The sequence below is a fragment of the Jaculus jaculus genome, chromosome 2 (assembly GCF_020740685.1).
Source record: "Jaculus jaculus isolate mJacJac1 chromosome 2, mJacJac1.mat.Y.cur, whole genome shotgun sequence".
Lineage (NCBI taxonomy): Eukaryota > Metazoa > Chordata > Mammalia > Rodentia > Dipodidae > Jaculus > Jaculus jaculus.
The window spans coordinates 115,803,875-115,826,615 of NC_059103.1; the positions used below are offsets into that span (position 1 = coordinate 115,803,875).

The window sequence follows — 22,741 nt, forward strand, 5'->3', positions numbered from 1 at the left end:
TTATTTAGTTATCTGTGAGAGAGAGAGGGAGGGAGGGAATGGGTATATACCAGGGCCTTCAGCCACTACAAACAAAATCCAGTCACTTGTACCACTTTGTGCATTTGGCTTATGTGGATACTGGGGAGTTGAACATGGGGCCTTAGGCATCCAATGCAAGCACCTTAACCGCTAAGCTAAGCCATTAATCCAGCCCTGATTTTTTTTTTTTAATTTAATTTATTAGTTTTCTTTTCAGTAAATACAGGCAGTTTGGTACCATTATTTAGGCTCATCTGTGATCTACCCCCTCCCATTAGACCCTCCTTATTATTGAAAATGGGTCGTGCATTGTGGAGTTAGCCCCCAGTTATTAGTATGATAAATGTCTCTGAAAATCATGACCCAACATGTAACTCTGACATTCTTTCCGCCCCCTCTTCCGCAAGATTTCCCTGAGCCATGTTGGGTTCATTTTTGGTCTGCTTCAGTGCTGAGGTGTTGGGGGCCTCTGAGGCTCTGGGTCTCTGATTTGGTAGGAGTTGATTTTTCTCTGCATTGATCTCCTTCCCCTTTGTGCTGGTATCCACCAGCCCTGATTTTTGACCAAAAATACCTTCTTAAATCACCAATATGCTTAGAAAGACAATGAGTCCTTAAGACCAGGAAGCAAAAGCATATTCCTTGTTTGAAGGAGTTACCTTTTGGGCTGGAGAGATGGCCATTACATGTGCTTCCTGCACAAGCATGAGGGCCTAAGGGAGCCTGAGATCACTAGAGTTCAAATCTCCAGAATCCACATGAACAGCTGCGCATGGCAACACCTGTCTCTAACCTCAGTCCAGTGGTGAGTCAATGGAGCTTGTGAATGGCAAGCTCTGGAATCATTAATAGATTCTGTGGCAAGGAAAAAAACAGGTGGGTGAATGATGGAGGGGACATCAGCATTCCACTTCAAGCAGGCTCACAGGACGTCACAGGCAAGCACATGGAGTGCCACATCAGTCCATACATATGCACATACCACACATGTAAAAAAGCAAGAGTTAGTACCTGCCTTTAATTCAGTAATTGGGAAAGAGTTGTCTTTTATTATTATTAATATTACTTTTGGTTTTTTTGATGTAGGGTTTCACTCTATTCCAGGCTGGCTTTGAACTCATGGTGATCCTTCTACCCCTGCCTCCTGAGTGCTGGGATTAAAGGCATGCACCACCGCGCTAGGCTCAAGAGTTGTCATTAGATGAAAGCAGAAGGCAGAAGTTAAAGTAGTTAAAGACAGTGTATAAGGAAGGAGGGCAGTTTGGAGAACTGTCTCTCCTCAGCTATAATTTAGAAGCAAGGTTTTTAAAAAATATTTTTATTTAATTTATTTATTTATTTGAGAGAGAGAGAAAATGGGTGCACTAGGGCTTTCAGCTCCTGTAAACGAACTCCAGACACATGTACCACCTTATGCATCTGGGTGATGTGGGTCCTGAGAATTGAACCTGGGTCTTTTGGTTTTGCAGGCAAGCACCTTAGCCGCTAAGCCATCTCTCCAGCCCAGAAGTAAGGTTTTGTTTACTGTATTGAGGAAGAATTAAAAACATAATTTTCACAGACTATGAATGTAAAAAGTTTGTAATCTTTTTTTTTTTTTGTATTTTTAAATGAAATTTCTTTTATTTATTTATGAGAGAGAGAGAATGAGTATTGTAGCTCCAGTTGCTGCAAATGAACTCCAGATGCATGCACTACCTTGTGTATCTGGCTTACATGGGTCCTGGGGAATTGAACCTGGGTCTTTTGGCTTTGTAAGCAAATGCCTTAACCACTAAACCATCTCTCCATCCCTGTATATGTGTGTATGTGTATATGTATATGTATGTATATATGTATATATATGTGTGTGTGTGTGTGTGTTTACACACACACACATACATACACACACACACACATGAATGAGAGAATTGGCCTCCAGTAACTACAATCAAATTCCAGACATGTGTGCCATCTTGTGTGCATGTGTTACCTTGAGCACTGGTGTCACCTTGTGCATCTGGGTTATGGTGGACCTGGAGACTTGAACCTGGGTTCTTAAGCTTTGCAGGCAAGTGCCTTAACCACTAAGCCATCTCTCCAGCCCAAATTTGTAGTCTTTATCACACTTTGCATTGTGTCAATGTCCCTTCTGTCACTGTTAAGACATGTCCTCATTTCTGTGTTGGTCATAGTCATCTCTCACTTACCCCTTATTTCTTGTGTTTGCAAAGGGACTATTGAGTGAGATGTCCTACTACCATGAAGCATCCTGTGCTCTGTTTTGAAGATCATAATCATGTTCACAAGAAACTGATAACAAGTCAGACTTTCAGTGTTTTCCTTTATGATATCAGTGTATAAAAAGACTGGGGTTGTTTTATTGTTGCTTTCATAAAACATGACTCCATTTAAAAATAAGTTATTTAAAAAATATAACAGTACTGGGTGTGGTGGTGCACGCCTTTAATCCCAGCACTTGGGAGGCAGAGGTAGGAGGATCACTGTGAGTTCAAGGCCATCATGAGAATAGAGTAAATTCTAGGTCAGCCTGGGCTAGAGGGAGACCCTACCTCAAAAAACAAAAAAACAAAACAAAACAAAACAAAAAACAAAAAAAAACAGGGATGGCTGGGCGTGGTTACACACACTTTTAATCCTAGTGGTTGAGACATAGGTAGGAGGATCACTGTCAGTTCAAGGCTACCCGATACTACATGGTGAATTCCAGGTCAGTCTGGGGTAGAGTGAGACCCTACCTTGAAGAACAAAACAGCAACAAATATACATATATGGAAAAAAAATCAGGGATATGAGGGTAGATAAGTAGTTAAAGGCAATTATGGTGGGCATGGTGTCATACGCCTTTAATCCCAGCACTTAAGAGGTAGAGTTAGGAGGATTGCTGTGAGTTTGAGGCCACCCTGAGACTACATAGTGAATTCCAGGTCAGCCTGAGCTAAAGTGAGACCCTACTTTGAGGAAAAAGAAAAAAAAAAAGGCACTTACTTGCAAAGCCTGACCACCTGGGTTCACACACATAAATCCAGATGCAAAGCGGTGCATGTATCTGATACTCATTTGTTGTGGCAAGAGATTGTATTTAAAAATATAACGATATCAGAATGTGTTTAGAATATTAATTTTTTTTTTAAATTTACTTGAGTGAGAGAAAGACAGAAAAGAGTAAGTATGGCTGTGTCAGGGCAAGGGCCTCCTGCCATTGTAAATGAACTCCAGACACATGCCACTTTGTGCTTCTGACTTCATGGGGAATTGAATCCTTGCCATCAGGGTTTGCAAATAAATGCCTTAAGCCACTGAACATTCTCTCCAGCTCTCTTTTGAATATTTTTCTATGCATCCAATTATTCTCAGGCCACTCAAATCTTTCCAACTCAGAAGTAATTTATAAAGCTTTTAAATACTTGGAATACCTTAAATTACACATTGTAGCAGTCAGTTCCATGTTGTTGGGACAACCACCCAACCAAACACTGTTAATGGGAGGAACAGGATTTTTTTCAGGTTATAGATCCAAGGGAAGTTGCATCAGTGGTGGAAGAAGCTGGCTTCCATTCATATATGCAAGAGAGAGAAACAAGCACCAGTCAGCAAACATCAACAAAGAACAAGCACAAAAATCCACCAGAGCTCAGGCCTCTCCGCATACCTTTGGGCTGGACCCCAGAATCCTTCTCCCCCACCCTGCCACACCTCCTCCAGCCAGGCGGCCGGTGACTCAAGTTACAAGTTTAATAAAACATCTGAATGTATGGGGGTTGTACATTCAAACTACCATTCACATCTAGTTTTCCTTGTTAGACACCCCCCCCCCCAAATAATTCGGCTTTTTTCACAATATAGAGGATAACCTGTTTTTGTTTTTTCCCTCTAGACAGTCCCCAGCATTATCTTAAGTTTAATCAGGATATTAAGACTGTTAGGCTGTGGACAGCAGGTAAGGATGAAATGTGATGGACCTTCCAAGACTCAAATTCCATTGTGGAAAGGTGGTGGAAAGAATGTAAGAACCAACGGAAGGGTAGGACTCCTTACAAGGCACTCTTCTAGCCTGGATATCCATGCCTCGCAGTACTTGGCACTACCTACATAAGACAGTTGTAATAGGAGGAAGAGGTGACATCTGATTGAGAGGGAGAGGGCATATGATGGAGGGTGGAGTTGTGAAGGGGGAGGTGGGGGGAGGGAATTATGGTTTATTGTCTATAACTATTTATTTATTTATGTATGTATTTATTTATTTTGGTTTTTCGAGGTAGAGTCTTGCTGTAGCCCAGGCTGACCTGGAATTAACTATGTAGTCTCAGGGTGGCCTTGAACTCACAGTGATCCTCCTGCCTCTGCCTCCCGAGTGCTGGGATGAAAAGTGTGTGCCACTATAGCCACCATATTGTCTATAATTATGGAAGTTGTCAATAATAAAAAATAAAAATTAGCCAGGTATGGTGGCACACGCCTTTCATCCCAGCACTCGGGAGGCAGAGGTAAGAAGATTGCTGTGAATTTGAGGCAACCCTGAGAATACAGTGAATTCTAGGTTAGCCTGAACTAGAGTGAGAACCTTCCTGGAAAAACAAACACAAAATAATAATAATAATAAAAATTAAAGACAGTGAAAAAAAAAATGAAACATGATGAAAGAATAGTTGAGGCCAGGCAATCACAGAGGTGTAATTCAACTTCAGAAATCTAATCACTTGTCCATGGTTGTGTGTCATGTATAAGAGTAATAAATAACTAGTAGTGTGGGGCAGCATAACTTCTTGGTTGCCCCTGAATCTGCCTAATACAACACTGGAAATTATTTGCATGAATTGTTTGATGTATTTGTGTGCCTTCTTTCTAAATTTGTTTTCCTTTTTTTTTTTTGTTTTGTTTTTCGAGGTAGTGTTCTCACTCTAGTCCAGGCTGACCTGGAATTTGCTATGTGTTCTTAGTGTGGCCTCGAACTCAACAGTGATCCACCTACTTCTGCCTCCCGAGTGCTGAGATTAAAGGCATGTGTCACCACACCTGAATTTTTTTCGTTTTTTAAAAAATATTTTATTTATTTATGGGGGTTTTGCAGAGCGAGAGAAAGAGAGGGTGGTCACACCAGAACCTCTAGCCACTGTAAAGGAACTCCTGATGCATGTGCCACCATTTAGCTTTACGTGGGTACTGGGGAATTGAACCTGGGGTCCTTTGGCTTTGTAGGCAAGTGCCTTAACTGTTGAGCCTTCATCTCTCCAGCCCTTCTTTTTCCTTTTTCAGTTTTTAAAAGATTTATATTTATATTTATATTTATTTGTCAAAGGGAAAGAAGGAGAGAGAGGGAGAATGGGCGCGCCAGGGCTCCAAGCACTGCAAAGGAACTCTCGATGCATGCACCCCCTTGCCCATCTGGCTTACGTGGATACTGGGGAATCAAACCTGGGACTTTTGGCTTTGCAGACAAACGCCTTAACTGCTAAGCCATCCCTCCAGTCCTCCTTTTTCATTTTTTTGCCTTAGTCTACTGCTTAGATAAATTTATTGCAAAATGATCCTTAATACTTAGTTTTACTTAGAATTTTGTTCAAGGGTAACTTAGAATTCATAGTACAAAAAAAATATGGTTTCTGAATTGGGGATGGAGCTCAGTTGGTAGAGTCCTTGCTTTGCAAGGATGAATCCAAGAAACTTTGGTCCCTAGGTGTGGTGGTGCATGTCCGTAATTTCAGCATGTGCAGGTGGAGGGAAGCGGATCAGGATTTTGGCTATATAACAAGTTTAAGGCCAGACTGGGCTACATAAGACCCTGTCTTAAAAAAAAGAAATGGTTCCTTAATAGATTGGAAATTGTTATTTTAAGCAGTGCTCTGCTAAAGAAATACAACCACAAGAGTAAGATAAGATTGTTCATTTGAATAATTAATGTGTTTTTAGTTCCATTATTTATATTTTTCCTTTGGGGTAAGCATATAGTCATGTGGCTGTGAAAGTTAGGAAAGAAAGGGACACTTTAAGCTCAGACTTTTTTTTTAACTTGAGAGTGACAGACAGAGAGAGAAAGAGGCAGAGAGAGAGGAGGAGGGAGAAAAGGAGAGACTGGGCATGCCAGGGCTTCCAGCCACTGCAAATGAACTCCAGACATGTGCATCCCCTTGTGCATCTGGCTAACGTGGGTCCTGGGGAATTGAGTCTCGAACTGGGGTTCATAGGTTTCACAACCAAGTGCTTAACTGCTAAGCCATCTCTCCAGCCTAAGCTCAGACATTTTATAAGTAAGGTTACTTATTGCTTGATATGTATTGTTCAGAACACCTACCTGTCATGGTCCTTAATGCTATGAAAGATGAAGTTCTAGCTTACTTGATTGTTTTAGTCCTATAAACGTACTTGGGAAATGTTCCCTTTATATCTCCTGGTTTGATAGACTTCCTACAGAGCACTCATGACTTTGCTTAGGGATGTCAGAGTTTTGCAAGTGTGTTTCATTATATATTACTGACTCTCCTTTTTATTTATTGAATTTAAAAAATTTATTTATTTACTTGATGGAGAGAGAATGGGTGAGCCAGGACTTCTAGTCTCTGCATACAAACTCCAGATGTATGTGCCATCTTGTGCATCTGGCTTTATGTGAGTCCTGGGGAATCGAACCTGGGTCCTTTGCCTTTATAGGCAGTTGCCTTAACTGCTAAGCTATCATTCCAGCCTCCCTCCCCCACCCCCACCTTTTTTTTTTTTTGAGGCAAGCTCAACAGACTGGCTTTTTTATTTCTTATGCGAGAGAGAGAGAAAAAAATTGGCACACTATGGCCTTCAGCCACTGTAATCAAACTCCAGATGCATGTATCACCTTGTGCCTCTGGCTTACATGGGATCTGAAGAGTTGAACATGGGTCCTTAGGCTTTGCAGGCAAGTACCTTAACCATTAAGCCATCTCTCTGGCCCAACTCTCCTTTTTATTTTATTTATTTACTTATTTATTATTTATTTGACAGAGAAAGAGAAAGGGAGAGAGAGAGAAAATGGGCACACCAAGGCCTCCAGCCACTGCAAATGAACTTCAGACACTTGCGTCCCCTTGTGCATCTAGCTAATGTGGGTCCTGGGGAATTGAACCTGGGTTCTTTGGCTTTGCAGGAAAATGCCTTAATTGCTAAGCTATCCCTCCAGCCCCCAACTCTCCTTTTTAAATAAAATGATTAGTATTTCACATGCATTCTATTTGTCAAATAATATTGTCAGCTTAAGAAAGTATATGTTTTTTATTTTGAATGTAAGATATTATTTAATTTATAATTTGAGCCCATGGAACTGATGTTTTACTGTGATCTGTTAAAGCTTCTGGTGTATTTCTGATATTTATCAAGTTTATCTATTTTGAATCATTTCTAGTAATAATACTTCTAGGCTCTTAGCTTCCATATCTGCCAAAAAGATGAAATTGTCCTTCACATACTAAAATTTTTTGATTTTTATTATAGGTAAATTTCTGCTCCTGTCTTTTGAACAGCTGTGTCTTTGCATATGGTAATAATTTCAGTATAAATTCATTAGGTCAGGTATTCGTTTGCACTTTTAATTCCAGCATTCGAGGAGACAGAGGCAGGCAAATTTCTGGAGCCAGCCTGCTCTGCATAGTGAGTCCCAGGTCAGCCAGGGAAACCCTGTCTAAAATACCAAAGAGCAAACAAACAAAAATACCACATTGAAATTCAAAAAAAAAAAAAAAAAACCCAAAAAAACCCACATTGATATCTTTGCCGTTTTTTACTTAATGTTGACAGTTAACTTCAGTTTGGAGATGAATATTCCTTTAAAGAATTATAGGTATATTACACATTATTTTAGTAAAATTTCAGAACCTTGATTTTTAAAACTTTTTTATAATTAACAATTTCCATGATTGTAAACAATATCCCATGGTAATTTCCTCCCTCCCTCCTTTCCCCTTTGAACCTCTACTCTCCATCATATTCCCTCCCCCTCTCAGTCTTCTCTCTTATTTTGATATCATCTTTTCCTCCTATTATGATGGTCTTGTGTAGGTAGTGTCAGGCACTGTGAGGCCATGGATATCCAGGCCATTTTGTGTCTGGAGGAGCACGTTGTAAGGAGTCCTACCCTTCCTTTGGCTCTTACATTCTTTGTGCCACCTCTTCCACAATGGACCCTGAGCTTTAAGGTGTGATAGAGATGTTTCAGTGCTGAGCACTACTCTGTTACTTCTTCCCAGCACCATGATGCCTTATGAGTTGTCCCAAGTCACTGTCATCTGAAAAGAGAAAGTTCTCTACCAAAAGTGAAAGTAGCATTAATATATGGGTATGAACATTAAGAGAAGTGCTTACTGGGCAGTTTGATGAGCATAGTATAATTTAGCCAAACAGCAGCAGACGTTGCACCCCTAGGGTTCGTGACTACCCGTTGTAGGTTTTCAGTATCAGGGATGTATTCCCTCCCATGGAGCAGGTCTCCAATCAAATTAGATGGGTGGTTGGTTTTTCCCATAATAGACATGCCTCTATTTCACCCATTGGCTCATTTGGCCTAGTCGGCCAAATATAAGACTTGCAGTGTCCACTGTTGAGTATCTTCATTGGTGATTTTTCTCTCCCATTGAACTGCATGCAGTATGGCTTTTTCCAGCTTTCTGTGAGCTGGTCTACATGGAGGAGGTTTTCAGCTCAGCTCCAGCAGGATTTTTTTTTTTTGTTGTTTTTTTTTTGTTGTTTTTTATAATTTTTATTAACATTTTCCATGATTATAAAATATATCCCATGGTAATTCCCTCCCTCCCCACCCCCACACTTTCTCATTTGAAATTCCATTCTCCATCATATTACCTCCCCATTACAATCATTGTAATTACATATATACAATATCAACCTATTAAGTATCCTCCTCCCTTCCTTTCTCTACCCTTTATGTCTCCTTTTTAACTTACTGGCCTCTGCTACTAAGTATTTTCATTCTCACGCAGAAGCCCAGTCATCTGTAGCTAGGATCTTTTTTTTTTTTTTTTTTTTTTTTTTTTTGAGGTAGGGTCTCACTCTAGCCCAGGCTGACCTGGAATTCACTATGGAGTCTCAGGATGGTCTTGAACTCACGGCAGTTCTCCTACTTCTGCCTCCCGAGTGCTGGGATTAAAGGCATGTGCCACCACGCCCAGCTAGGATTTTTCAGTGACTTTGCAGCCCAAGTATATGGAGTCTTCAGCAATAGGGTCTTACCATTTCTTCCTGGTGGGAAACCAAGGGCCTTGGCCATGGCCTGTAATGTTTTGGGGACACCAGGGACCTCCCTGGCCAACAACTCACTGGAAGGTATCCCATCCCTGACACTGAAATTTTTCTAGTAACAATCTATGGCTCCTGTGTGTTCCATTGTTGAAAGAAGTAGGTTTTCATATGATTTATTTATATCCTCTTAGATTTTGGTTAGCCCTCCTTCCTCCTTTCCATTACTTAGTCTCTTCCCCTCTCACTTAGGCCTTTTCACCCCCATTAATCTGTTCTTCTACTTACATATATACCATGCCATCCTATTAGGTCCCCCTTCCCTTTCTATTCCCTTTATATCTCCTTTCTAGCTTACTGGCCTCTGCTACTGAGTTTTCAGAACCTTGATTTTATAGGTCTTTATTCTTCCAAACTTGTCTCTTTGCACCTGAGGATTTCACTTGTTCAGTTCTTCCTTTACTCCTTATATGTGTCATAGTATATATTACACACACACGCATATGTAAAATATATATTGTGTTATATGTATAAAATATGTATGTATGTGTGTGTATATATGTATGTATGTATGTATTTACATAAAACTAAAGTTGAAAAATCTGTGCATGTCTATAATCTAGCACTTGGGAGGCTAAGGTGAAGTGCCCTGAGCTTGAGGCCAGCCCAGACTTTATAGTGATTTCCAGGCCAGGTTGGTCTATAGAATAATACCTTGTCTCAAAAAGGGGGCAGAGACGCTGGAGAGATGGTTTAGTGCTTAAGGAGCTTCCTGCAAAGACTAAGGACCCAGGTTCAATTCCCCAGTACTCAGTAAGCCAGATGTACATGATGGCACATGTGTTTGGAGTTTATTTGCAGTGGCTAGAGGCCCTGACACTCCCAATCATATTTTGTCTCAGAAATAAATAAATAATAAAGGAATAAAGTTTAAACCAGGCGTTGCGACACATGCCATTAATCCCAGCACTCAGAAGGCAGAGGTAGGAGGATGGCTGTGAGTTTGAGGCCACTCTGAGACTGCTTAGTGAATTCTAGCTCAGCCTGGGCTAGAGTGAGACTCTACCTTGATAAAATAAAATAAAAGTCGAGGGTGGGGGAGGGGTAGGAGGGTTAGGGAGAAAGAAGGAAAGGAAGGAGGTAAGGAAAATTAGTCATCAGTCTGTCTTTAATGTGTTTACATTTTGGGTCAGAGGCCAGTGTGATTATGCATGTGTATTTGATGATGGTGCCATAATTTGTACTATATTTTTAACTCCATCTTTTTATTTCTGAATGATTTATTTTGAAAAGTAATGTTGCTATGCACAGTATTTTATTACTGAACATTAAACATGCATGTTTCCAGGAGACTAAGAATTATAATAAAGTGTAAGGTATTGAGATACATGAGCTTATGAATGTGATCATATTAATATTTTGATGAATGAATTTTAATTTTAAATGTTATGGCATCAATAATACATATATATAATTAGTTAAATGAGCTAGTTTCATGTATACTACTGTATGAATTTTATCTTATTTTTCTTGAATAGTTGATTTCTAGAAACAAGTGTTCTTCATATTTATTTGTATGTTTCAGATTGCTAAGAAGCCTCGAACACCAACCTCTGGTCCAGTAATCACGAAGCTGATCTTTGCAAAGCCAATTAATAGTAAAGCAGTTACAGGACAGACAGCTCAAGTATCACCACCGGTCATTGCAGGTTACATATATGTTTTCTACAGTTCATTAAGCTTTATATTTATCTTGCCAATAGGGTTCATAAAGGCTGTTCTCTCTTAAAATGTTTTTTGTTTATTTGTTTCAGATCATAGGTATTTATTATAGCAAAAAATTCATAGTGAAGTACAGCTTGCATATGATTGGGTAACATACTTTAAAACTGTATGCAAGCATATATGTACGTGTGTGTGTGTGTGTGTGTGTGTGTGTGTGTGTATGTATGTGTGTGTATGTGTGTGTGTATCATACATATGATTGGCTAATATGCAACTTTAAAATGATATATAAGCTGGTCATAGTGGCACATACCTTTAATCCCAGCACTTGGAGGCTGAGATAGGAGGATTGCTGTGAGTTTGAGGCCATCCTGAGACTACATAGTGAATTCCAGGTTAGCTTGAACTAGAGCAAGAGCCTACCTTGAAAAACCAAAAACAAAACAAAAAAGCCCAACTGTATACAAGCATATGTATTGGATAGAGAAAGTTTTTTTTTTTTTTTTAATATGGAATTTGTGTCATCCTTGCGCAGGGGTCATGCTAATCATCTCTGTATTGTTCCAATTTTAGTATATGTGCTGCTGAAGTGAGCACAAATCAAAAATTTTAAGTTTTAGTGCAACAATAATAGCTTATTATTTTAAATCAAAGTAGTTAATAAGAAATGTTGGGCTGGCCAGGCATGGTGGTGCACGCCTTTAATCCCAGCACTCAGGAGGCAGAGGTAAGGACTGCTGTGAGTTTGAGGCCCTCCTGAGACTACATAGTGAATTCTAGGTCAGCCTGGCCTAGAGGTGAGACTTTACCTCAAACAAAAAAAGGGGGGCTGGAGAGATGTCCTAGCGATTAAGGCACTTGCCTGCAAAGCCTAAGGACCCAGGTTTGATTCTCCAGGTTCCACGTAAGAGATGCATCTGGAGTTCGTTTGCAGTGGCTATAGGCCCTGGTGTGCTCATTCTCACTCACTCTCTTTGTCTCTCTCTCCCTCTCTTTGTCTCTAATAAATAAATAATAATAAAAAGCCGGGCTTGATGGCGCATGCCTTTAATCCCACCACTCAGAAGGTAGAGGTAGGAGGATCGCTCTGAGTTCAAGGCCATCCTGAGACTACATAGTGAATTCCAGGTCAGCCTGGGCTAGAGCAAGACCCTACCTTGGGGAAAAAAGAAAAATAAGTGTTAAGAAATGTTGGGTTGGAGAGATGGCTTAGTGGTTGAGGTACTTGCCTGCAAAACCAAAGAACACAGGTTTGATTCCTCAGGATCCATATAAGCTAGATGTCCAATGTGGCACATATATTTGTTTGCAGTGGCTAAAGGCCCTGGAGCACCCATTTCCCTCTTCTGACCCCCCTCAAATAAATAGATAAAACAAATTTTAAAAAAGAGGAAATGTTACACTTATTATATTTTGCTTCAGGCAAAGTATTTTACTGAAAAATCATTCTTTTAACTTAGTCTCAGGTTTTTAGTAGACATTTACCGTGAAAGTAGCAAAATTTTAGCCTGCAGAATACTAGCTATCTATAGTGTGTCTCGTGCTTAGCTTTTTACATTCAACAATTGATATAGTTTCCTGGAAATCCAGTGAAATACATAGTGGACCCAGTTTTGCCAGGGTGGAAATTGAGGCACCTAGTTGGTCAATGGCTGAGCTGGGTTTGGAAGTATAGTATTTCATGGTAAAATTTTTGGTTTCAGCATTTTAATATATTTCATATTCAATTCTTTATGACTATAAAAATAAAATTGTCACACTGATAGTAATTATTTGAATGATAACAGAATTTTAGCTATTATAGTTCTTACCAGCACACTTGACTGTGGGCCAATTCCTTTTTATTACATACTTTAAAATTTTTATCACCAATGACCACAGGACCTCAGAAACCTGGATCATATGTTTAATTCCTTTTGTTCTTTTTCTTTTCTAAATTATTTTTATTTATTTATTTTAGAAAGAGAAGGAGGGAGAAAGAGGGAGGAAGAGGCAGCTGCTGCATACGAACTCCAAACACATGTATGACCTTGTGTATCTAGCTTACATGGGTCCTGGGGAGTTGAACCTGGGTCCTTTGGCTTTGTAGGCAAGTGCCTTAACTGCTAAGCCAGCTCTCTAGGCCTCCTTTCATTTTTAGCTTCTCTGCCTTTGCACTCCTTTGCACCAACTTTGTTTTACTTTCACATGGGATTCATGGAGTCTTAGACTTTTCTTTAGTTATAACCACTTGTCCTCAGATTCTTCCTGTTCAACAGGAAGCCTGTGACCATCATTACTGCTTTCTTGCAAATACCATTGACCTCTTTTCTATCTTTCCTTAATAGCCTGGATAAATCCAGCTTTCTTACTGTTTGCCTTATAAGCAGCTGGGCAAGCAGACTGGTTCTAGGGAAACCATATCACCATGGTGACTGACCTTTAATTCACAGTTGTACTAACACTGCTTTTTGTACCAGTTATGTGATGATTATTGTGTCCTTTGTGCTCAGAGCTTATTTGAAAGCATCTCTGGATGGTGGTCTTACCACTAGAGGCTTTCAGGTGCTTGCTCACTACCCCTCCCTAGAATGAGTTGTCATCTTTTTTGACATTTATATTTGTTTATTTGTTAGAGAGAGAGAATGTGTGCACCAGGGCCTCCGGCTACAGCAAGCAAACTCTAGATGCGTGCGTTGCCTTTTGCGTCTGGCTTTTGTGTGTTCTGGTGAACTGAACCAGGTCATTTGGCTTTGCAGGCAGGCCCCTCAACTGCTAAGCCATCTCTCCAGCCCAGTTGTCATCTTTTGTTTCTTTGCTCACTTGCTTGGTTTTTAATTTTTTCCAATGTAGGGTCTCAGTTTTGCCCAGGCTGGCCTGGAACTCACTCTGTTGCAAAAAATATTTTTAGGGCTGGGGAGATGGCTTCTCTGTTAAGGCGCTTGCCTACAACACTGAAGGGCCCAGGTTTCATTCCCCATGTAAAGCCAGATGCACAAGGTGGCCCAGGTGTCTGGAGTTCATTTGCAATGGCTAGAGGCCCTGGCATGCCCTTCCTCTCTGTCACTCTATCTGCCTCTGATAAATAAGACATTTTTTAAAAAGAAAAATTTTATTTATTTAGAGAGACAGAGGCAGAAGATGGGCATGCCAGGATCTCTTGCTGCTGCATATGCTCTCCAGACATGTGTGTCACTTTGTGCATTTGGTTCTACATGGGTACTGGGAAATCGAACCTGGGTTAGCAGGTTTTGCAAGCAAGTGCCTTTAACTGCTCAGTGATTTCCCCAATCCTCTTGATACAGGCACTTCACGTGTGTACTGGTTATCAACTAGTAATACCTATGTGGGATGGACTAAAAGCCAAAGGGAAATAGAAGTCCCCAGACTCCTCAGTCCACTGTCGATATTGAATCTACAAGTGTAGAAGCAGGCACCACTGAAGTCACTGGTGGTGACTTGTTACTCTCCTGGCGTCTCACTGTCTGTACATAGGCCTCGCTGTGCCCAGGGAGTAGTGAGAGAAGACAGTGCGAGAGTGTTGAGTGCTATTCTCACATTTGCACTGTGGGCCCTCAGCGAAATTTGATAACAAAGGGTGCTGGGGCCTTGAGGCTGTCACTGGAAATAGCATGGTGTTCTAGAAGAAAGGTTAGAAAGAATTTGGGTTTGGGACTGATTCAGGCTATATGTGGCAATTGGCTGAAAGTGAGCAAGGCTTGGAAGTATTGCTGAAAAGGGGCTACCAGTCCCCTGGGAGGTTTGGGTAGACTGGAGAGTAGATTAGGAATGTTTCAGTGGGATGTTGCTTACTGTTTGGGGCTTGATAGATCTCGTGCAGATTCTTAGTTAGCTGCATTTGAAGAATTATATAAATGCATTTTTGTTTGTGTCAAGAATTTACTTTAGGGCTGGGGATGTAGTTCAGTTAGAACAACATTGCCTGTGCTTGAGGCCTTGGGAATCTATCCCAGCAATGCAGAAAAATAAAACAAGGTTACCTGGATGAGCACAGGGCATCATGGATGTCATTGTTTAGACTTTGGGTCATTTATAATAAGTTGCAAAATTAATCCTAACTTTGCCACATGTAGCTAAAATAAAATACATGGAAATGGATGCTTAGTAAGTGTTACTAGAATTACGCGCTTTCAGTTTAATTTGTAAGACAGTTTCTTCCCTCTCTTCACCCTCCTTCCCTTCTTCCATCTTTCTCTTTTTCCCTATCCATCTCCCTCTCTCAGCTCTTTACTGTCGAGCCCTGGCTGGCCTGGTACTGTGTATCCCAGGCTAGCTTTTCAACTCCAATAGTTAGTCTCTCTTCTCTTTCTTTTGTTTTTTTGATGTAGGTTCTCACTCTAGCCCAGGTTGACCTGGAATTCACTGTGTAATCTCAGGGTGGCCTCGAACTCATGGTGATCCTCCTACCTCTGCCTCCTGAGTGCTGGGATTAAAGATGTGTACCACCACGCCCAGCTCCAGTAGTCTTTTTATTTCTGCTTCCCAGGTGCAAGAGTTACAGGTGTGCACCACCATTCCAATTCAATTTCTCCTTTTGACTATTTCTGTGTAATCTTTTAAAATTCACATAGAAGCCAGACGTGATGGCATACGCTTTTAATTGCAGCCCTTGGGAGGCAGAGGCAGGAGGATCGCTGTGAGTTTGAGGCCTGGGTGGCTGTCTTTACTGGCCCTCATGGTTGACTGTCTATTTTATCTTGGGTTGCCCATCTTGGAGGTTCCTCTGGGGTTTAATGAGGCGCCCTTCATCTAATCATTTCTTATTTCCACAGATGTGATTATGCTGCTCAGATCTTTACCTTTAAACTGTTCATTAGTCATGTTGCATTATGCAATACTTGGTGTCCTTGTCTTTCCCCTTTCTGTATTTGGGCTTTTTCTTTTTTGTTGTCTTTCAAGGCAGTGTCTCACTGTAGGCCAAGCTGACCTGGAGCTCACTCTATAACTCCAGGCTGGCCTTGTTCCTCCTACCTCAGCCTCTGAACTGTTGGGATTAAAAGCATGTGCCACTGTGCCCAGCCAGGCTTTTTCTTAGAGTCAACTTTTGTTGTATTTGTCACTTAGATCTCTTTTAAGAATTATTTTTATTATTATTATTATTTTTTGGTTTTTCAAGGTAGGGTCTTGCTCTAGCCCAGGCTGACCTTGAATTAGTTTCAGGCTGGCCTCAAACTCACAGTGATCTTCCTACCTCAGCCTCCCGAGTGCTAGGATTAAAGGTGTGTGCCACCATGCCTGGCAAGAATTAATTATTATTATTATTTTTTGTTTTGTCGTTCGAGGGAAGGTCTCCCTCTAGCCCAGGCTGACCTGGAATCACTATGTAGTCTCAGGGTGGCCTCGAACTCAAGGTGATCCTCCTACCTCTGCCTCTTAAGTGTTGGCATTAAAGACATGCACCACCACGCCTGGCAGAATTAATTATTTTGAAAATTGCCATTTAAGTGTACAGTTAATGGCCTTAGGTACACTCACATTGTTTTGCAGTGTTTTTTTAAATTTTTTATTTATTTTTATTTATTTGAGAGTGACAGAGACAAAGCGGCAGAGAGAGAGAGAGAGAGAGAGAGAGAGAGAGAGAGAGAGAGAGAATGGGCGTGCCTTGCAGTGTTTTTCATCTTGTGCAACTGAAAGTCTGTGCTAATCAAACATTCCTTATTTTTCCCTGCCCCATTCCTGTGACCTTTGCCCTGGTTAGTACAGTTTGGACTATGCGTGCTTTACCACAAGTAAGAACCTCTAGCATCTGTTCCGTTTTTCCTTTGCTTTTTTGAGGTAGGGTCTCACTCTGGTCCAGGCCAACCTGGAATCCACTATGGAATCTCAGGGTGGCCTCAAACTCATGGCGATCCTCCTACCTCTACCTCCCTAGGTCTGGGATTAAAGGCATGTGCTACTGTGCCCAGCTTTTTAACTTTTTTTTTTTTTTTGGTTAGAACTTCTTTATAAAGGTAGAAAAATATTACATAGGATTATGTACCATATTAATGATAGTTCTTTCATCTTGGCTTCTTTCTCCCTATCTATTTGATAGGTGACAGATTTTGGCACTTAAGGTGGCTTAGCCAGTACATGTCATTGGTATCATTGAATGTGTGTGTATCTTGAAGGCAGTATAGTGATATGTTAAGAGCGAGAAGAACTACCGGAAGACTTGGCTTTTATTCATAGCTCTCCTGTAGGTTTTCTCTGTGATCATGGATGATGTTCGTTGTTTTTTTTTTTTTTTTTTGAGGTAGGGTCTCACTCTGGCTCAGGCTGACCTGGAATTCACTATGTAGTCTCAGGATGGCCTTGAACTCTTGGCGATCCTCCTACCTCTGCCTCCCGAGTGCTGGGATTAAAGGCGTGCGCCACCACGCCCGGCTTTTTTTTTTTTTTTTTTTTTGACACTGGTGCTCATGAAGTGCAGGAGCTCAAGTTCCTTTGTAGTTGAGACTGGCCTTGGATTCCTGATCTTCTTATCTCCACTTCCCAAGTGCTAGAAATAGGGATATTCACCATGCCACCTTGTCTTAGTTCATTTTACTTTGGTAAAATGTAAATACTGACTTGTCACTAGATGAGTGCCTTATATGCTTTATTCACATTTTAAAAAGGAACTTGGGCTGGGGAGATGACCTAGTGGTTAAGGCACTTGCCTGCAAAGCCAAACAACCTAGGTTCAATTCTCCAGGACCCACGTTAGCCAGATGCACAAGTTGGTACATACATCTGGAATTTATAGTGGCTGGCAGCCCTGGAGCACCTGTTTTCTTTGTCTGTCTGCCTGCCTTCTTGTCTATTTATTATCTATCTATCACTCTATGCATCTTTCTTGCATATAAAAATAAAATATTAAAAAGGAACTTTTATACACACACACACACACACACACACACACACACACACACTTTGGCATTGTTATCAAGAAGACAGGCCAAGAAACCCCTGTGTATTGGCTATCTTTGTGTAAAGCAGCAGTCCCTGTTTTCTTTTCCTATTTCTTCTCTTACTGCCCTCTCCCTTCATTTTTTGTTATAATTAAAGTTCAATGATAGCAACTCAAGGTTGTATGGGATTTTAGAGGTCATCTTACCTACCTACCCTAATTTTTTTGTTGTTATTATTTTACTTACTTATTCGACAGCAACAGGCAGAGAGAGAGAGAGAGAGAGAGAGAGAGGGAGGGAGGGAGAGAGAGGGAGGGAGGGAGGGAGAGCACGAGCGAGAGCATTGGCACACCAGGGCCTCCAGCCACTGCAAAGGAACTCTAGATGCGTGTGCCCCCTTGTGCATCTGGCTTACGTGGGTCCTGGGGAATTGAGCCTCAAACTGGGGGTCCTTAGGCTTCAAAGGCAAGCACTTAACCGCTAAGCCATCTCTCCAGCCCACCTACCTACACTATTTAACTTTCCTCTTGAGGTAGTGGATTTGATTGTCCAGCATCTGCTTAGAACAATCACGAGAGACTAACCTGGTGGCTTGAAAAACCAAATAAATAAGTAAATAAAATAAATAAATAAAAATCTCAATCTCCACAAAATTAGATACTCACTTTTTTTGTTGTTGTTGTTTGTTTTTCAAGGTAGGATCACACTCTAGTCCAGGCTGACCTGGAATTCACTATGTAGTCTCAGGCTGGCGTTGAATTCATGGCGATCCACCTACCTCCGCCTCCCAAGTGCTGAGATTAAAGGCATGCACCACCACACTCATCTGAAGTAGACATTTTAATTGGGAATTTTTATCAAGTTAGTGATGAATTTTGTTCTTTTTTAAAAAATTTATTTTTATTTATTTAAGACAGAGAGACAGGCAGGGGTGCGGGAGGGAGAGAATGGAGGTACCAGGGCCATTGGCTACTGCAAACGAACTCCAGATGCATGTGATACCTTGTACATATGGCCTACATGGGTTCTAGGATATCAAAACTGGGTCTTTGGCATTGCAGACAAGCACCTTAACCACTAAGCTATCTCTCCCTCCCTCCCTCTTTTCCTCTCTCTCCTTTCTGTCTTTCTTTTTTTTCCCAATTGGTTCTCACTGTAACTCAGGCTGACCTCGAATTCACTATGTAGTCTCAGGGTGGCCTTGAACTCATGGTGATCCTCTTACCTCTGCCTCCCAAGTACTGGTATTAAAAGCGTGTGCCACCACGTCCGGCTTCCTCTTTCTTTTTATAAATTTTATTCTTTGTTTGTTTGTTTGTTTTTGTTTTTCGAGGTAGGGTCTCACTCTGGTCCAGGCTGACCTGGAATTAACTCTGTCATCTCAGGGTGGCCTTGAACTCATGGCAATCCTCCTACCTCTGCCTCCCAAGTGCTGGGATTAAAGGCGTGTGCCACCACGCCCGGCCCTTAAATTTTATTCTTACTTATTGAGAGAGAGAGAAAGTGCATGAGAGAGCGAGCACACGAGAGAGCACACATGCACATGCCAGGGTCTCTAGTCACTGCAAATGAACTACAGATGCATGCTCCACCTTGTGCATATGGCTTATGTGGGTTCTAGGGAATTGAACCTGGGTCCATAGGCTTCACTGGTAAGTGATTTAACTGATAAGCCATCTATTCAGCCCATGATGAGCTTTTTCTGTGTATGTGCTTTTGTGTGTGTGTGTGTCTTTTGAAGTAGGGGTCTTGCTATAGTCCAGGATGACCCAAAATTCACTGTGTAGTCTCAGGGTGGCTTCAAAGTCATGGCAATCCTCTTACCTCAGCTTCCTGAGTGCTAGGATTAAAAGCATATACCACCATGCTCGGCCTATCTCTGTACATTTGATGTGACAATTAGCTCTGTTCCTTCATCCTTCCAGCTGAGGTCAGCCAGGGTAATTGTTTTCTTTTAACTGAAATAATCTCTATAGATTGTATCAGAAAGGTAATAACATGTTCAGTGAATTGAAAAGGAGACTCTTCTCACCATGGTCAGTCACTTAGAGACACAGACACAGAGGCGCCACCATATCAGATGTAACCGAGAGTTTCAGAGAGTTTTGGGAAGTCTTTCATAAGCAATTCTGGCCCAGAAATGACATGCCACTTTTATTGATTGTAGGAAGACAGACCTAGTATATATGACAAAGGACAAAGATGGACATTTAGGATTGGGTTCGTGCCCTGACTTTTAGGAGCACTGTCATACAGGTTGCTTAGTTGTCATAAGCAAGCTTGCTTTTGGGTCCTTGTAACTTTTTTTTTTTTTTTTTGGAGATAGGTCCTCACCAATCCAGGCTGACCTGGAATTCACTGTGCAGTCTCAGGGTGGCCTTGAACTCAGTGATCCTCCTACCTCTGCCTCCCAAGTGCTGGGATTAAAGGCGTGTACCACCACGTCTGGTGGGTGCTTGTAACTTTAACAATATTGGTGAGAATGTTCTTCCATAAGTATTATTAAACATTATCTTGCTTCTGCCTTGGTTCACTGCAGCTCTTGAAGGTCTCATTTAGTGTTGAAGGTCATGTGTTGATAGATAGGAAATCCTGAAATCCTTTTCTGTGTCTTACTGTTAACTGAAAAAAGCCAAGCTGATGTGTTGCCTCTCATTTGCAGGTAGGGTTCTTTCACAATCTACTCCTGGAACTCCATCGAAGACCATAACAATATCAGAAAGTGGTGTTATTGGATCAACTTTAAATTCTACAACACAGACACCAAATAAAATAGCCATCTCACCTTTGAAATCACCAAATAAGGTAAAGAAAAATCAGTCACAAATATCAAATATTGTGTTTGATGCCTTTGTTTTCTTACTAATCACTTTTAATACTTTGGTTTTCATGTATTTCTAAGCAAGTAAGTGCTAGATGAAGTTAATAATTAAGTTGTTTTTGTGTATATTTTTGAGGTTGGATCTCACTGTATAGCTCAGGCTGATCTGGAACTCAGTGCTTGAGTTCCTGGCTGGCCTCTAACTCTTAGTGATCTTCCTACTTCACTCAGCCTTTTGAGTGTGGGGATTGAAGGTGTGCACCACCACACCCAGCTAGGGGGGAAAAGTCTTTTTAGTGAAGTACATTGTGTAGTTAGTTATGCTTCAGGTAATGAGCAAAATTACTGTCTTTGGGTACAGTGAGTCTATGAAAATTATGAAGTAACTTTTCTATTATTGAGGTTTGAGGTTTTGTTGGATAACAGAACTAAGTTCTAGAAACTGCTGTTAGATGTTGATAAGCATAAAATTTTTGTTTTTGGAACTTATATTTTATTCAAAATATTCAAAAGCTTTTCATAATGATTTCATATTAAAGCATCAGGTATCATTCTATTTTCAGGTTAGGTAAACATTCTAACTCACTTTATTAAAATGTACAGATATGGACTGGAGAGATGGCTTAGTGGTTAAGGTGCTTGTCTGCAAAGCCAATGAACCCTAGTTCGATTCCCCAGGACTTTGCTATGGCTGAAGATCCTGGTGTGCCCATTCTCTCTCTCTCTCTCTCTCTCTCTCTCTCTCTGTCTCTCTTCTCTCAATCTCTCTCTGCTTGCAAATAAATAAAGTTACATAAATATGTAAAGAAAGGGTACATTATAAAAGTCATATTTTTCAGGTGGAAAGCCAGGCATTATAGTAAGTTTCTACCCTGAGACTCCAGAAATATACTGTCCTTTATACCTGTCTTCCTTGGCTTGTTTTACCCACAAGTAGAACAAATGTTAAGCATTCATCATACATAATGTATAAATATGGTGTCTCAGTTTATTAAAGTAAGCATCTACCTGTATAAAAGTTATATAGTAATGTAGACAAACTTTCTGAAACAGAGTAGATTGAGCAAATATTTGAGTGTTTACCATGTGTCACACAAAATGATAGGCCCTTGGCTAAAACATGAATATGATAAGGTTTTTAATTTCAAGGACATTAAAGACATTAGATGGAATATTAAAAATTCCTTACAAGGGACTAGAGAGATGTCTCAGTGATTACAGGGGATTCCTTGTTAAGCCTGATGGACCAGGTTCAATTCCCCAGTACCCACATAAAGGCAGATGCACAAAGTGGTGCATAAGTCTGGGATTCATTTGCTGTGGCAGGAGACCCTGGCACGCCCCTACTTATTCACTCTCTCTCTCAAATAAAGTAGTTAAAAAAAGTGTTCCCAGGAGCTGGAGAGTTAGTTCAGTGGTTAAAGGCACTTGCTTACAAGGCCTGACAGCCAGGGTTTGATATCCCAGCACCACAGAGAACTGGATGTACAAAGTGGTGGGTGTATGCATCTGAAGTTCATTTGTATCTGGCTTTCTGGGCCTGGGTTACCTCAGTTAGTATACTCCTTTTCATTTCCATTCATTTCCCTGCAAATTTCATAATTTCTTTTTCTTTTCTTTTTAACCACTGAATAGAACTCCATTGTATAATTGTACCACATCTTCATTATGTATTCATCAGTTGAGGGACATCTAGGCTGGGTCCATTTCCTACCTATTGTGAATAGAGCGTCAATAAACATGGCAGAGCAAGTATCTCTTAGGTAGTGAGAAGAGTCCTTAGGATGTATCACTAGGAGTGGTACAGCTGGGAAATACGGTACATCTATTTTTAGCTGTCTCAGGAACTTCCACACTGATTCCCACAATGGCTGTACCAGTTTACATTCCCACCAACAGTATAGAAGGGTTCCTGTTTTTCCACATTTCATTTCTCAGTATTTCTTCTTTTGAGAACTCTCTGTTTAGTTTTATAGCCCCTCTTCCCTTTATTAGAGAGAGAGAGAGAGAGAGAGAGAGAGAATTGGCATGCCAGGGCCTTAGCCACTACAATCGGACCTCAGACCCTTGTGCCACCTAATGGGTATGT

The 22,741-nt window shown here is 40.8% G+C and overlaps 1 protein-coding gene and 1 non-coding gene across 6 annotated transcripts in view; one reads left to right on the forward strand and one right to left on the reverse strand.

Moving 5' to 3' along the window:
- Lin54 (lin-54 DREAM MuvB core complex component) overlaps nt 1-22,741 on the forward strand; it is a 73,724-nt gene that overhangs the window by 19,674 nt on the left and 31,309 nt on the right. For all 5 annotated transcript variants that reach the window (XM_004653391.3, XM_004653393.3, XM_045144115.1 and 2 more), the window contains exons 3-4: nt 10,820-10,943; nt 20,494-20,636. In XM_004653391.3, the coding sequence (XP_004653448.1) occupies nt 10,820-10,943; nt 20,494-20,636 (267 nt within the window). The remainder of the gene's footprint in view (nt 1-10,819; nt 10,944-20,493; nt 20,637-22,741) is intronic.
- Nucleotides 11,446-11,556, reverse strand: LOC123458994. The gene has a single exon (XR_006635926.1). It is a non-coding gene; the product is annotated as a U6 spliceosomal RNA (small nuclear RNA).